This window comes from Desmodus rotundus, chromosome 9 (assembly GCF_022682495.2).
Source record: "Desmodus rotundus isolate HL8 chromosome 9, HLdesRot8A.1, whole genome shotgun sequence".
In the NCBI taxonomy this organism is placed as follows: domain Eukaryota; kingdom Metazoa; phylum Chordata; class Mammalia; order Chiroptera; family Phyllostomidae; genus Desmodus; species Desmodus rotundus.
Genome location: NC_071395.1, coordinates 94579163 through 94596043, shown reverse-complemented (window position 1 = coordinate 94596043; position 16881 = coordinate 94579163). Strand labels below are relative to the sequence as shown.

At 41.2% G+C, this 16881-nt stretch overlaps 2 protein-coding genes across 8 annotated transcripts in view; one reads left to right on the top strand and one right to left on the bottom strand.

Moving 5' to 3' along the window:
• The window catches only part of ACACA (acetyl-CoA carboxylase alpha), a 266878-nt gene that overhangs the window by 12050 nt on the left and 237947 nt on the right, over positions 1–16881 (top strand). The gene's annotated exons all lie outside the window — the stretch shown is intronic.
• The window catches only part of C9H17orf78 (chromosome 9 C17orf78 homolog), a 21884-nt gene extending 5003 nt beyond the window's left edge, over positions 1–16881 (bottom strand). The window contains exons 1-7 of one of the 7 annotated variants that reach the window (XR_008425077.2): positions 16677–16874; positions 15502–15588; positions 14777–15022; positions 8875–9024; positions 6682–6806; positions 2833–3643; positions 1712–1851 (exon numbers count right to left, since the gene is read on the bottom strand). Coding sequence is in view for 5 of the 7 variants with exons in the window: in XM_053910477.2 (XP_053766452.1) it covers positions 6028–6231; positions 6682–6806; positions 8875–9024; positions 14777–15022; positions 15502–15588; positions 16677–16734 (870 nt within the window). In the remaining 2 variants the exon portion in view is untranslated. Of the gene's footprint in view, positions 1–1639; positions 1852–2262; positions 3644–5783; positions 6232–6681; positions 6807–8874; positions 9025–14776; positions 15023–15501; positions 15589–16676 lie in introns of those variants that run through there. The other 6 variants (XR_011650402.1, XM_045182153.3, XM_053910477.2 and 3 more) reach the window with 6 other exon arrangements.

Genomic DNA, 16881 nt, shown 5'->3' with positions numbered 1-16881 from the left:
TGCCTGTTGTGATTTTTTCTTCCTTTACAGCAGTCACATAGGCTTCTCATTTGTTTATTTTACATTTAATTATTTTTGCCCACTGCTTTTTTCAGAGGATGAAGTTAGCAACTTCAGCCACTGGGTGGAGCTCATTCACAAGAGTCTGGTGAAAGTTTATTAATTACAGCCCAACATGCACTTGTTGCTACACTGTACCATGTGAAGGCAGGTTACGTAGTATAAACATAGATCTAAGTTCTCGGGGAATGAAAATTAAGGGAAATTTTTAGTATTTGGATGCCTGGCAAGTCAGGTCACTGAATAAGGGAAAGAAAAGAAGAAAAGGAAAAAGAAAAATATTGGCATATGGAAGAAGAGAAATACAAGAGAAAAGCATGTAAGTCTGGAGAGACAAATTCAAGTGTTACCAACAGTTACAGGATGGCCCTTAACTGGTTTGCATCCATCTGGTTAACCAATAGCAGCTTGGATGTGAAAATAAAAGTTACTTCATTTTCTCATAGAAAGTCAGTTGTGATATCCTCAGCTATCCATTTAGTAGTGTGATGTTACCAACATATTTTTTTAATGTCTACTGTGAACATAGTACTTTGTTGGATACAAAGTAATACAGAGATATACAGATGTAGATGTAGAGAACACTATAGCCTTCAAGCATAGGAACTATTTGGAAATGTATATAAAAAGATAAATGGCAACTCAAGGAAGATGAGGGCCATTCCGTGAACTCGCAAATGGAATCCCTTACGAGAGGGGAACTGGGGGTGTGGAGGCAGGAGTGGGGGATCAAAGTGTGTGGGGAGGAGGGGCCATAAGACACCCTTTTCAGGGCAAATAAAAGGTGGGGGGCAGTTCCTAGCCCCTAGTCATAAGGGAGGAGGGGAAGAACAATCAGGGCTAGAGCCACCTTTAAGTCCCTCTGTGGTTAGTGACCTCTTGCACTAGCCTGGCTGTACAGAAAGGAGGGCTGTTAATGGCCTGCTTCGACCTTTCAGAGGTCCAGAGAGTCCCAGGTCATGTTGACTTTTTGAGAACACAAGTCTATCTAAAAAGTGAGGAAATGGCAAAACAGATATAAAATTGTTGTATATTTTAAGTTTATACTTGTTTATATTGAACAAGTCATGCTTTAACACACGCACCATACAACTTAATGTCATTCAGCAATACCTTCAAACATTTAGACTGGAATTTTCTGTGAGTGGCTTCTCTGCCCTAAGCAGCTTCTTACCTTAACCTTTGGATCTATCAAAAAGTATTGGGGTGATTTAGACCCTTAGAAAAGGTAGAATGACTTTCAGTCCTAAGACTTGAAAAAAACACAACTTAGTACTTGTGCTGACTGGGCATGTAGTACTAATATATTGGCCAAAAAAGGGGGGACAGCTTTAAAACGGTATGAAGAATATGATGTTATTTGTGTAACACACGTGTCTTTTTATGTATAAGGATATGTATGTATAAATCAAAGAGTTATAAATCAAAGTGTTAACAGTGGTTACCTCTGGGAGGAAGGATTAAGTATAATATTTTTTCTTTATATTTTTCTAAAAATTGTTATAATGAGAATGTACTTTAGTAATTGAAAAACAAAGGGTGTCAACTTAATGAGAATTTGCAATAAAAACCTTGCTAACTAGTCACTTCCCAGAGGACTAGTTGACACTCCATTGAAACAGTGTTTTATCAAGTTCGGACTGTAACTTACTCTATAGTGGTGACGGGAAGAATTGTGTCCTGCCGTGAAGTGATCTGCAGACAGAGGTGCCCATCCCAAAGTCCACACGGGAGTTTTCCCTTCCCTTCTGCTCTGTGTCCCATCCATCTCTTGGTGTTCAAAGATCTTCACTGTTAAGAGAATATGGGGTTCAAAATGATTAACTGATTAGGGAGTCAGAAAATCCTCAGCGGGTCCTTGCCTTGTCAGGAGAAATAAGTTGTCCCCAAAACAAAATAGATAATTTTGATCCCATCAGTGAATTTCTGTAAAGAAAGTCACTATAAATGTTACACAAATTATACTCTTGCAGAAGACTTAATAAATGTTGACTTTGCCCCAGGTTTCATCTCCTGAGAGATTTCTGGATTGAAGGATGTTGTCTGGTGGAGGAAGCTGGGAAAGGTGTGGATGAGTATAGACATCAGTCCTAGACCAAGAGCTTCTAAATACAGAATGCTTTTAATCATCCTCCCGCATGGAAGCAACAAATTTTTTCTCTTGTTTCTCTTTCATGGTCAGACTGAACCACAGGTGGCAGGCTAAACTGGAGGCCATGTGAATCAGTGGAAGGGTGCAAATAATGTACTCATTTATCCGAACGCAAGCCCCAGTGCTCTGTCGGTTTTACCTGCTGTATTTCCAAGGCTCTATGGAACTTTAGGGTGCCTAGAGGATTTCTAGGGCTTCCTTAAAAACTGCCATATCATCCATGCTTTGTATTTGTTCCGTTTCTTCCAGGCTTGGCTTGAATGTTAACTCAGGGCGTGTGGTGAGATATATTCCTCTGTTGGTACAGCTTTGAGAATCATTTTTTTTTTTTTTTGGAAATACTTGAAGTGAATGAAAGAAGACTACAAGCTGTATATAGTTTTTACCAGAAAACTAAGAAAACAATGACTTAGAAACAGGCACATTTCACCAAAACAAAATGGAATGGTTTTAGCCTCTTATGAAAAGAGGCAGGACAACAATTTTGTCCCTCCCACCATCCTCTCTCTCTCTCTCTCTCTCTCTTTTTTTTTTTACCTAAAATCCTACTTTAGCATCAGCTGTTTCTAATTTTTTTTTTTTTAACTAAACTCTCATTAAGCAGGTCAGACTTGACTTACAGCTGCGCCTCCATGAGAAAGATCGTCATAATCATGTTGCTCTGGCATCCTCTTCAAAGTGCACGCAGCTCACCGTCGTGGTAGGGTGCAATGTCAGACCCGCTTTAGGAACTGTGGGTCATCGGGAGACCTCATCTGGGTCCTATTAGTATGCAGTCTCCAAGCCCTTTAGAGATTTCTGAGGAGGACATGTAGAATGCTTAAATTCACATTGCCTTAACCAGTGTGTTGCTAACTACTTGTGATTTAGCAGAGGCTAAATCATAAAACCTTACGATTGACCATCGGCCTTGAGAAAACCGGAACACCACCCTAAGCCAAGCTGAGAGCCGGTGAGCATGGAGTCAGCAGGGAAGATAACAGAGGAGCTGGTGAACTGTGCCACACTTGTGGCTGCTTTGCCTCGTTCCTTGGAGGCTGTGTTTAAATCTTTTACCAAAGGGAGCAATAGGCCCATTCACGGTGCTTTGAGGGGAGACTTTCTGTTTTCATTTGATGGAATGAGAAGATACCCATTTTTTGAGGAAGTACAGAGTAAATCTCAGAGGCTTGGAGTCAGTCGGTAGCAGTGGCGGGAAGGTAATTGATTGCTAGGCCCGGGCTCCCCCTTCGTTGGCCTGGCATTACTGTTTTATTGTAATGTTCCTGCTGAAGATACGAGTGTAGAATTGGCAAGAATCTGCCTGTCTTGATTAATAATAGGGAGAATGTAGAGTGGGAGGCAGAGCAGAGCTTTTCAGAAGTATGTCTGGTGGATAACAGTGATCCCTGCAGCTTTCTTTGAGCTTGAGTTGGGAGCATTGTGTCCAACCTGGAGATTGAAAGGAAAAAAGGAAAGATAAAGAAGGATGCAAATGGGTATTTCTTTATGTGCCAACAAATGGATAGCTAAGTGCAAAACCCTACATAATTCCAAGTACACATCATTTTGCCTCTTTGCTACCCAATGATTCCAGGAAAGGTTATTATGCTTACAGTGAGAAAGTATCAGCAAGGCGCACTTAGTATGAAACCTACAGTTTGTTGGACCTACCAGCAAAGAAGCCATCTACCCCTGGCTTGACCTATTTGCCTTGAACGGAAAAGGCCCTGAGTCTGCAGCTACTTTGGATCTCAGATGCACGAGGATTCTACTTCATTCCTTGAGTCAGGACCAAACAATCTTGCTCTGTTGGAAAAGCAGCAGAGATCTGGGGCCCAGTGGACTAAATATTTTTTACTAATTCCATTCCACTCTCACTGCACCCGACTCCAAGCCCTACCTGATTTTGTACGTACTTTCTAAATGCTAACCTGTTACAAATATAGACTGTAAGCCTCTGGAAGGCAGGGAGCTTGGCACGAAGAAGTAAAGTCACTTTCAGTAAACTTTTGTGGATGAATGAGCCAAAAAATCCAGTATAGGAATTACAAGACCTGGACTTTAGTTCCATTTCTCCCAGCTGTGTGACTTGGGAAAGTCACATAACTTCTCTGAGTCTTAGTTTAACTATCAATAAAATGTGGATACTTGCCCTAGCTACCTCACAGGATTTTTTATGAGGCTCAAACAAGGTAATATGTATAAAATTGCTTATAATTACTATTTCTATTAATTTCTTTATTGGATAGCAGCTTATTTTGTTGGAAAAATTCAGAGTTGCTGCTTCATGGTTACCTCTAATTCTGAACTAAACTTTATGGTCCCCTTTAGGCCTGTTCTTCCAAATGTTCAATAGAAATGACAATGTAGATTGGAGTAAAGAACTAAAAACACACCTTATGATAAAATCATACTAATTTACATGAGCATATCATCCAATATCAGAGAAAAAGGGATTATGAAAAATACTGTCCTAGACCAGAGATGCAAATAAGTTGGCATTGGGTACCTGAAGCACTATGGTAAGAAAGATTCTGATGTCACTCCTGGATGGAAAGAGTGCTATGCTTGATTTTTAAAAAATAGAGATATAATTGACATATAACATTGTGTAAGTTCAGTTACAGTGTGTTGATTTCATACCTTTATATACTGTAATATGATGACTATTGTAGCTTTAGCTAACACTTCTATCATGGCACGTAATTATCATTTCTTTTTGGGGGTGAGAACATTTCAGATCTGTATATAATAAAGTATTATTGGCTTAGCCACTATGCTATGCTTTAGATCTCCAGAACTTATTCATCTACTAGTTGTACTGTGCTTGATTGTTGTTATATGCAGCTGACACAGAATTAAAGGGTGGCAGCCCTGGCTAGTGTGGCTCAGTGGATTGAGTTCAGGACTGTGAAGCAAAGCATCGCTGGTTCAATTCCCAGTCAGGACATACGCCTGGGCTGCAGACCAGGTCCCCAGTAGGGGGCGTGTGAGAGGCAGCCACACATTGATGTTTTTCTCCCTCTCTTTCTCCCTCCCCCTTTCTCTAAAAAATAAATAAAATCTTTTAAAAAAAAGAATTAAAGGGTGGCAGCATGTGTACCATCCTAGACACTCTAATATTAGACCCATCTCAACGCTGCAATTCTACAAAAGTGGACACCTTCTCTAATTTAAAAAGCACTGGAGACCTTGTCTCTTTGCCTTAGTGGATTTTATAGACATTGTAGAGAAGGCACCCATCAATTTCTGGCATTCAAAGGTTGAGTCCACTATGCCTGGGGAAACTGGATGTAAAGCAGCTGTGCTCAACCAGTGGAGTAGTGTCTGTTTTAGACACCAAAGGGCAATATGGCTTTAGAATCCCATCAGGAAATCCAAGGGTAGGGAGAAAAGATGCTGCTTTGCCAAGTACCAGATTGTGTTCAAGTGCGGTGGCTCCTAAACTTCAGTGTGTGTAAGAGTTACTTAGGGACAGGGATGGACGCCTAAGTGTGGGCTCTGGAGCACTTACAATTTTAGAGGGCCTTTTTTTTTTTTAAGAAAAGAATACAAATTTTAAAAATACAAAATTGAATATAAGGTCCCATGGTCCTGAAGCTTAAGCTTCATTAATTTTTACAGTAAATTCACCTCTACCTAGGGAGTGTGTTAAAAATCTTAAAAACAAGGTTCCTGGTCCCAGGTATTCTGATTGATTATATCTGGAGCCCAGAAATCTGTATTTTCAGTAAGTTCCACCTGTGTTATGACTGGGCTGATGTTAAGAACACAACAGTACAAGTAGATACCTGCCTATTGCCTTACATATAAAAGAATCACCCACATTTGCTTCATAATCCGCTCCCTGTCCCCCAGCACTTAAATGTCAGCCCCATTTTCTCCAGGCAAATGACACAAACCACACAGAGAACACTTTCCTTCTCCGGCTGAGAGGCAGGCTGGGATTCAGCTGCCTCAGGTTGTTGGCCTCCCTCCCTTTGCTTTCTCCATAAGCGTGGGCACTGGCATAGCTCTCTGGCTCTCAGGCATTGACTCTGAAGGGAGAAAGTGACTGGTATTAACCACAGGGGGCTGGTATGTATTTGGTTGTCTTCCAAACCTCATGTCAAGACATTCAAATACAACCGTGTCTTCTAAAGAAAATATTCTGTCCTATTGACTCTATCCTCCCCAGAGAATGTGTAAGTACAGCAGAGGAACTTGCATTTAGAAAGGGCCTCCTGTGTGCTAGGCACCTGTCACACAGGATCTCCATTAACCTTCATAACCACCATAAGAGGCAACTATCATTGTCCCATTTTAAAGATGAGGCAATTGAGGTTGGACAAATCAAGCAACTTTCTCAAAGCCACTCAGCTTGTGAGTGTGAGTTGCAGGTCTGTCCAAACTCCAAAGTCTATGTTTTTGTTACTATGCCAACCTGCCTCTGGAAAAGGAGATTTATATAGATCAAGCCCAAGGACCCAATACATCAGCAGACTTACAGGACATGGGACTTCAAAAATGACAAACACTGTAATGGCGATTGCACTGAGCAACAGAGTGACAGCAATCAGAAGTTTGACCACAGTGCTCCATTTCCGCCTCTTCTCTAGGTCCTCGTCTGTGTCTAGAAAGAGAGAGAGCAGCAGTAGGAGAGGGAAAAAGAATTTGAGAGAGGAAAGAGATCCACCCTCTGCTCTGAAAGGGTCCAGCTTGACTCAGAGGCTGGATTTCCAGTTTAGACTCAGAGTCAGGGGTGGGGTGGGCATCATGGGCTCAGCTCTAATCTCCTTGGCAGCCTCTTTCCAGTGAGTCACCTTCCCTGCGATTTGGGATTTTCCATGATCCATAGGACCGATTCTTGCACACCTCTTGAAGGAGGAAAAGGGGTGGGGGTGCACAACGAATTCTAAACTCATCTTATGCCAGTGGCCCTGTCGGGTCTCTACCTAGAAAATCGCCCTTCTATGGGCCTCGCAGTTTCAGTGGGCCATAGGAGGAACAAAGGTGAGTTGGCATTGCTTCTGGGTCATAAGCCAAATTTGGGGGCAAATGGTTTATACACATCCTGTTATTAATAATCTCGTATTTATTTTTCCCCTGGTAGTAACTGGATGTAACCCAAACTGAGTTACATCCAGGACTTAGAATTTGAGTCCTGGCCAATTTAGGGAAGGCTGTTTCTAAAGATAGTGCAGACGAAACATGCACTTGGTTGTTGTCATCACTGTAATGATTGGCATGTGAATGTGGTTTACACATGCAATGGCTGGAATTGCCAACCACATGAATACATTTTATTCTGTCCCCACATTTGGCTACAAGATGACCTCACTTGTTTGGAGGTAAAGCATTATTAATGCAGTTATGTGCCTTTTAACCACGGGGATACGTTCTGAGAAATGCAACATTAGGCAATTTTGTCATTGTGTGGAAATGATAATGTGCACTCACTGTGACCTAGATGCTATAGCCTACTAGACACCTGGGCTATATTGTATAGCATATCGTTCTTAGGCTGCAAACCTGTACAGCACGTTACTGTACTGAATACTGTAGGCAGTTGTTACACATTGGTATTTGTGCACCTAAACATATCTAGACCCTGGCTGGGTAACTCATTTGGTTAGAGCATTGTCCTGATACGCCAAGGTTAGGGGTTTGATCCCTAGTCAGGGCCCATGCAAGAGTCAACCAATAAGTGCATAAATAAGCAGAACAACATACTGATGTCTCTTTCTCCATCCTTCCGTTTCTCATAATTAAATATAAATATGGTTTTATTTATATTTAAGATCAATAAATAAAAATTAAAAACATATCTAAACATAGAAAAGGCACAGTAAAAATACAATGTAAAAGGTAAAAAATAGCACACCTGAAAAAGACATGGTACGCCTGTATGGGGCACTTGCCGTGAGTGGGGCTTGCAGGACTGGGCGTTGCTCTGGGTGAGTCAGTGAGTGAGGGGTGAGTGAGTGTGAAGGCCCAGGACAGTACTGTGTGCCACTGTAGGCTTTGTAAACACTGCACACTCAGTCTCCACAAAATTTGCAAAGCAATATGAGATTAAATCAAGCACAAGAGGAGAGGATGCAATCAAGAGACACAGTAAAAACGGGGTGTACGAGATGGCTGCTGGGTTAACATGGCATACTGTTTTATAGCAAGCTGTTTTACTGTTTTTTAATAAGCAGGAAGCGTACACTCTAATGATAAAAAGTATAGTATAGTAAATACATGAAGCAGTAAGAGTCATTTACTATCGCTGTCAAGTATTACGTACTGTACATAATTGTCTGTGCCGTGCGTTCATGCAACGGGCAGTGCCCTGGGATTGTTTACGCCAGCATCACAAACGTGTGAGTAATGCATTGCGCTCTGACGTTACCATGTGATGGTAGGAATTTCTCAGCTCCATTGGACTCCTGTGGGACAACTACTGTTCATGCGGTAGGCCCATTGTTGACCGAAATGTAGTTAACACAGCACCTGACTGCGGTGTGAAACTACAAACATTTCTGGGACCTTCTGTATAGAGAAACTAATCTCTTTCCATAAGAAATAGAGTGATTTTCTAATGTAAACTTTGTGTAGCTTCTCAACTTCCAGGAAAATCCTAGGAGACCCAGACTATTGTTGGGGCTAAAAGTGCTTTTCTTCCTGTTCTTGTCTCACCCCTACTTATTCTGTACCTTGTGTCAAAGAGCTAGAAAAATCATCGATACTTGTAGTTTTCTCTCCTTTGTTCCCTGGAGTTACGGAGGTGGTAGTGGTGGGAAAAGTCTCTGACGAAGGCCTCATCGCTGGATAGACCTTACATTGGGAGATCCCTGGTAAAAAAGCTATAAAACAAAAAATAAAAAATGAAAAGTCAACTGAGAACACTTTATTCTGCCCTTGATTTTACCTGACAAAAACCCCTAGCTCTACCCAGGTGATACTAAGCTTCTAATTGTGGCCCCACTGATCTGTCCATAGGTTTAGGGTGTGACCATCAAATAATGCCAAGAGTAAATGAGGACAGAGATACTAGTAAGAGATAGGGATTAAAATTCCCATGAGGCCTTTGACTAATGTAAGATCAGAATGGAGGAGAAGGCCATACCTTGTTTGCCTATCATTCTTAAGGCCATAATAATAATAAGGATGGAGGGCGTAACTCTGTTCAAAGTTTCTGTTTTCAAAAAAGGTGGCTACAAAGTCCAAGGAAGAACATGAAATATAATAACTTGCTTTAATGACTGCTGCAAGTCTGTCTGGTGGAGTCTAAGTGAATGACTTCGAGAAGGGACTGGGGAAAGCAGGGTGAGCTGGGAGAAGAAGGAAAGACCTCCCAGCTTCATGAACTCCTCAATTTCATTCCTTCAGCAAATAATTAAAAATGAATATCTGTTATGTGCCAGGGACTGCTCCAGGACTTTGGATGTATCAGTTGCATACATGCTAGCAAGGGAACAAGTACAGAGGAGGGAGGGCTGAGGGCACAGCAGTGGATAGCAGACAACACTAAGTACAGTCAATTTTATGGCATGTTAGAAGGAAACAGGTGCTTCTAAAAAAAAATAAATAAAAGTAGAGGAAGGTAAGGGGGCAGTCTGGGGAGTGTGGGTGGGCAGTGTTTTGCCAACATGCAATATAGGCTGGTTTTATTGAGAAGGTGAGGACTGAGCCAAGACTTGAAGGAGGTGAGGGGAACAGCAAAGCAGATGCCTGGGAAAGTATAGTAAGTCCTCATTAATGTTGATAGGTTCTTGGAAACTGTGACTTTAAGGCAAAATGACATGTAATAAAACCAGTTTTACAATAGGCTACTTGATGTAAACAAGAATTAAGTTCCTACAGCATATTCCCAGTCATAAAAAGATCACCAATTTCTAAAGACCCTAGACATTTCTAATATTAAACATTGAAACAAATGTGAGCTATACCTACATTTAATAAAGATTAATAAAAACAAGAAGGATAATTCTTTTCTAACCTGCTTATTCCAGTTCAGAGTCGAGGGTGGCCAGAATCTATACCAGCAATTCAGGGTACAAGATGGGGGCCAACCCCATCTTGTACAGGAAGGTCTTCCATTGCAGGGCACACTCACACACACTCACACTCAAACCAGAGCAATGTAGACACACCACTTCACCTAATGTGCACATCTTTGGGATGTGCAAGGAAACGAGAGTACAGAGGAAAATCCATGCAGACATGGGAAGAACATGCAAACTCCACACAGTGGCCCCAGTGGAAATAAATATTTTTCTTATCAATGTTACAATGAAATCATGTTGAATGAAAAAACATTGTTCAAGGACCTGCTGTAGTGACCTAGGCAGATTGACAGCTAGAGTAAAGGCCCCGAGGCAGAGAATGGCTGGCATGTTACAGTTTCAGAGGAAGAGCATGGAGGCGAGTGGGAGTGGAGAGGAGTACGCATGGGGAGAGGAGTAGGAGGTGAGGACCTAAAGGAAATGGGCCCACATTGCTGAGGGCCTTGTAAGCTAGTTTAGGACTTTGGTTTTTATTCTGATGGAAATGGGGATCCATTACAAGGTTTTGCGGATGAATCTCTTTGGTTTTAAATGGTCACTGAAATAGACTGTAGGCCCTACAGTGTAGAGGGACAAGGGCGGCAGCAGAGTCACCTGTTAGGAGGCTATTGCTTAAATCCAAATGATAGAGGATGGTGATTCAAACCAGCTGTGGAAGCGAGGAGATGCAGGCAGATTCCGGCTGTAGGCTGGAACTAATGCCAATTGCCTCCAGAATTGACCTAATCCAATTCAGACAGTGGTTCCTATTCCATTTTTAATGGTCTCTTGTTTATTAAATTAAAGTCTGTAAGTCCTACTTGACATTTCCAAATTACTCTCCCATGTCTTGATTAAGTCCATGTGAAAACGACAGTTCTTTACTTCAGAGGCCAGTGGCCACAGCACCAGGCCCTAAACATGAAATGACAGGGTAAGAAGTCATCCTTGATTTCAGTTTAATCGTGAAGACAGTGTTGGTAAAGACAGGCAGAGACAAAGAGCCGCAGGTTCAAAAGAAAAACAACAACAACAAGGAAGTTATGTGAAGTGTTTTCAGCATAGCGGCACTCAGTTCTCCGAAGTGACAATTTACGTGTTTGTGAGACAGATGAGATGAGGATAAGCAAATCTCACTTGGGACAAGTCACATCAGTCCTCTGAGTTTTGGTCTCCTTGTCTGTAAGATGGTTATAGTGAAATAATTCTTGGCCTGTTTATTTCACAGGGGTGATGTGAAGATGAGAAACAAATAAAAATGAGAAAGCAGGTGTGCAGACTGAGTATATGATTAGAAGAGGAAAAGCCTAGAGATCCTCTAAGTAGGACTGGGCCCTCAACAGGGATAATGGTGTTTCCCTATGACATGTCTCTCTACGTCCTGGGGGCTCCTGTTTCAAAGTCCACTTTAATAGGCTTTATCTGTCAGTGTATTTTCATTTCTGCATAGTTTCTGAATTAGTGTCCATCCATGTCGGCAGTCCGTCTCCTTTAGATCCCATCTGCTAGGTAAATGAGCGCTAAGGCGGAGCACATTTGTAAGTGCTGGTGATGATGGAATTGCAATACTAGCTTTTCTCTAAGAATATTTGAGCAAGAACGCCCTACTTGGAGAAGATATACAAAAATCCAAATTTATCAAATGGATAATTTAGGAGATGATGCTTTGTTTTATTGCAAAATAAGTTACTTTAAATAGGAGTCTCTTTTAGAGATTATTCTGTATTAATATTAGAAGGTTGAAAGAGCGATTTGAGAAGCCTTGTATATTGCTATTGGGTTTGTGCTTCAGATCTAGACTTCCGCTTTACATATGCAGAAATTAGACCATCAAGTCAAATCCCTCATTTGTTGTTACAGAAACTGAGCACTGGAGAAATTAGGTAACTTGTTAAAGGTGATCATAACTATCAGAATAAACATTTGCTTAGTATTTCTCCTATTCCCACAGTTTCACATGGGGTAAAGAGACCATAGGAAGACCCTGAGTCCTCTTTCACCAGAAGAAAATATCAGAATATTTATGAGAGAGGATCTTTTCCTTGGCCAAATCTCATAAACAGTAACAAATAGGCTCCATCTTACATTTTTCTACGTTACATGTTGACCCACATCTGATGACTAACTGTGTTGCAGTACATTTTCATCCCTACAATTTCAAATCCTACATTGCCCTGGGACCATTTCCATGAACTGTCTTCTGTTTCTGGGACAGCTTCCTGTGTAGACTCATGTCACCTCTATGGGCATCTCTTTTAGGACCTTATAAATTTGACCATTTGCCTAATGTTTATTTCTGCCCTACGTGGAGTCTTTCACGTCTTGGTACTCAGTGTAAGTTTAAATTCAGGATAGGCAGTTTCAAACTTATAAATGGGGCAATGTTTCAAAAGTCCATTCATAAACTGGTTGTTTGCAACTTATCACCGTTCCATAGAAACGTATCCTGACTGATGATTAGGTCCCCAAACTAACCCTACATCCATTTAATCTCCTTGCATAGCTCAAATACCGGGTGCCCAACCCCCGGCTTGCGGGCTGCATGGGGCCCAATATGGCTATGAATGTGGCCCAACACAAAATCGTAAATTTACTTAAAAGCCTTTTTTTGCTCATCAACTGTCATTAGTGTTTGTGTGGTTAATGTGTGGCCCAAGACAGCTCTTCCTCTTCCAGCGTGGCCCAGAGAGGCACAGGGTTGGATACCCCTGTTAGGGTATTAGCTTAAAACAGCAATTTTCAACCTTTTTCATCTCATGGCACACATAAACTAATTACTAAAATTTGCAGCACACCAGTAAATATAATCTTTGTCAATCTGACAAAATATAGATATAATGTTGATTCATTTTCAGCAGACTGCTGTTGTTAGGTTGATTGTTATCATTTTTTTTAAAAATTCTGCACTCTAAGGGAAAAGAGGTCAGTGCCCCAGACTAAATAATCAGGTATTGCATGTTTTAAAAATTCTTGTGGCATACTGGTTGAAAATCACTGGCTTAAACTCTTCCTCCTTCCCTGGGTTCTAGGCTAGCCCAAAGCAAATTGTTGAATTAGGTCAGATTGATCTTTGGCATCTCTCCTACTACTTAATCTCCCAGTTTTCCTCATCCAAAATCTCTAAGAGTTAGTGTCCTTAATTGCTGGGTCCAATTGACTCAACTTATGGGTCCATGTACTGCATGGCACTACATCCAAGAAAGATTCACCCTGTACAGATTGCTCTAGGCTCCCAAATGACTCAAGTTTGCTATTACCCATCACACCTGCCATTGACTCAAGGGGAGGTGTCTCAGGTTAGGAGGAGAACAATCTGGTCGAATTAATTTACATTAACATGGAGTGACTGAAAGCCCTTCAATACTTCCAGAGGCTTTTCAGTTTTTAAGAGATTTTTTCACCCAAAGATGATGACTATGTGAACTTTTAGAAACTATAGTAAAGGAGTGAAAACACCCATGTCATGTGAGGATATATAATTTACTCTACCTGGGCCATATCCCAAGAACCTATCCACTTATTTCCCAGTCTCTAGTCTCTAAACAGATTGTGATTTTAAAAGTTTTCCCCCATTATTCTACTCGGGAACCCCCAGTTTCTCTATAAGTGTCAAGTTTTATTTTTCCAGCAGTGCAGCAGTCACATCTAGGGAATTGCTTGTATGTAAGGGGGAACCACCAATACCAACTTATTGATCCCAAACTGCTTGACAGAAAGAATGGGTGGGAGGGCAGAAGTGAGGAAACTTAAGGCTGAGGCCAAGAGCCATTGCTCAGCTGCTCTGGGGGAATAGGCATCCTCAGTGTGGGTGGGAGTGCAAAACGGAACAGCCCTGTGGGGGGCAATTTAGCAGTATCTATCAAACTTTTCCATGCAGCACTCCTGCTTCTTGGAATTTATTCTATTGATAAATTGCAGGTACACAAAGATGAATGTATAAGATCATTGCTTGCAGCATTGTTTGTATTTTACCAAAGACTGGAAACATGCAAATTATCCATCAATAGGGAACTGGTGATAGTATAGCCATAAAGTGTAATACTATACAACCGTTACAAGGAATGAGAAAAATTTATACAGATTGATATGGAAAAAGGCAAGGTATTGACTAGCATGTATGGTATGCTACCATTTATGGATTTAAAAAATATATATCCATACATGCTTAGAGTATCTCTGGAAGAAAATTCATTAAGTGGTTAATAGTGGTTCCCTCAGGGATAGAGAAATGGAGGATTGAGAGAGTGGGAGTACAAGGGAGATTTACTTTTAATTGTAGGTCTGTGTGGTTTGAATATTTTACTATGTGCATTCAAAATAAATCAAATTCAAACAACCATTGTGAAAGGAAGACCCATCAGAAGATGGAGATTCTATAAAAATTGCAGCATGTCAGGACCAGAGGGGCCCTAAGAGGTTAGAAAACTGAGTCTCAGAGAGGACACAGATTTGCCCATGGAGAGGATAATCCATTTCCTTCAGGCGTTAGCTGCTACTAAGCTCTACCTGAACTTAGGGCTGTGAAGTAGATAGAAGTCATGAGTACCTCCATCTCATTTTCCAACCTCACCTTTGCCCGTTAGAAAGGATGCAGTCTGAGACTTGGATGTGAGAGTTAGGTGACAGCTGGGGAAGGCAGTGCTGTTCCTGTGAGGAGCAGTGATGACTCTCAGGTTCTTTAGAGTATGCTTGACCTTTAGCCTTTTCTCTGAATGTACAAGGCTGAGTCTCACTTTGCTCCCAGAGCCAAGACATTGCAGGGTAGCCACAGTCAGATTTTGGATGAAGGTGGATCTGTTGGCTTCTTCCTGAGCTTCTGGAGAGAGAAAGCCAGAGAGAAAAAAGGAAGCTGGTTCTTAATCTGAATGGCTAAGCCACTTTACTGACTTGTTAAACTCCACTGCTGTACTTTTTCTCTTTTTAGTTCATTTATTCCTCAGCACATGCTTATGGTACTTAACATACATGCCCTGCCTTTCTTCCTTCCTCCATGGGTCCCACGAGTATAGGTGACTGCAGTAGATTCAGCCCAGAGAAATGCTCATAGGTCATCTTCTCTAATGTTGAGTGCTGCCTCCTCCTCATTCTTCACTCCCTTTTATGATTTTATAGCCATGCCTTAGGTAATAACAGTTAATTCAAAAATTGGTTTCCAGAAAGCCTCTTGAGGGGATACATATCTTTAGGGTATTTGAGATCTAGGCTAGAAATGGGGGAGAGAGGCATCTTTTAGGAGTAAAAATATTCTGGAATGGCAAAGTAATTTTTCTGAGGAAGGGAGAGCCCATTCCTTACCTGGCATTAGCATACCCCTGATGCTTCTCACATCCTTTGGGAAGAGCCCAGGGAGCTCTTCCACTTGGCAACTGCTACCTCTGGGTCCTGGGGTAGGGGGTGGGGGGGAGAAAAAGGTCAGGATTTTCTGGCTATTCACTGCTTAGAATTCCAGGTGCTGGAAAGGGAGATACAAAAGAATGCAGTTTCTTCTCATAAAACTTGCAATTGGCAAGATAAAAATTCCTCTCAAATATAATAAAGATTAAATTAAAAAATAAAAACCAATAAACTAAAAAAAAATAAAATCCCCCCAGAGGACTTTAAAGTATAGGCAAGGAGCAGTTATACTAGTATAAAGAAAACTGAGTACCAATCTATTATCCTTAGGGGGGGAAGAGTGAAATAGAAATCAGGTCAATGAAAGACTAACCAACCTTTTCCTTCAAACACTGATTATTATCTCTTCTCTTTCCTGTTCCATCTGTCTTCTTCTTTTAAAACTTTTTGAAAATTTATTAAATATAACCTTGGACAAGGTATCTTTCCAGCTTTTCATGGAACCATAGGTCATAGTTTTTCATGCTTTTTTGGCACATAAGTCACAGGGTGTTGTGAGTTTTTTTCACTTGCTAAATTTGTCATTGCTGCACCTTACAGTGTGTGGCCTTACCTTTGGTGAGCTAATTACAGAGATGAAATGTTTAGGACACTTTGAAAAATCATGTTTTAAATTAACAGTTATCAAAGAGTAGAAAATGGTGCCATTTCACCTCCACACCACGCATTTCTTAGCTCTCCCCTCCCGAGAGCATCCCCGTGTATTTGGATGTAATACCTTAAAAAGGAAGACAGCATCTTATGAAGGGCTATAAACTTGGGGTTTAGGTGATGATAATACTGGAACTGTGATAGCATCCTCCAGGGAAGAAAGCCATCTAATAGGGAAAGGACTCTGAATGTTAGTTGTATAAACAAGATATAAGTCATCACATTCTCTGAAGACTTCTCACCATGAAACAGACAGCTGTCTCTCTGGGGTGAAAAAGTTTCAGTCCTGCCAGGAGATAGTTTGGATGACTGGAAAGCATTGCCTACTGATGATTGTCTATACCTCTATCTGTTGGAATAGACTCCAAACATTTTCTAGGCCTCTCTTTGGATTTTCCAGGATATTAAGCTAGAGAAGCACTTACCTTTCTTGTTGGCATCATAGGATGTAATAATCAGGCTGAAAACCAAGATGGTATCCATGTCAGCGTGAGCATGTGCTCCTTGAAGAGACAGTCCCTTACAGCTTTGTCTCTAGGTGTTTTCTCTGCCCTGGAACCGAGTTTGACCCTGGGAGAGTCTGGTTCCACGCTAAGTATTTTGCCTCATTTCCTGAAGGCCCAGGAATAG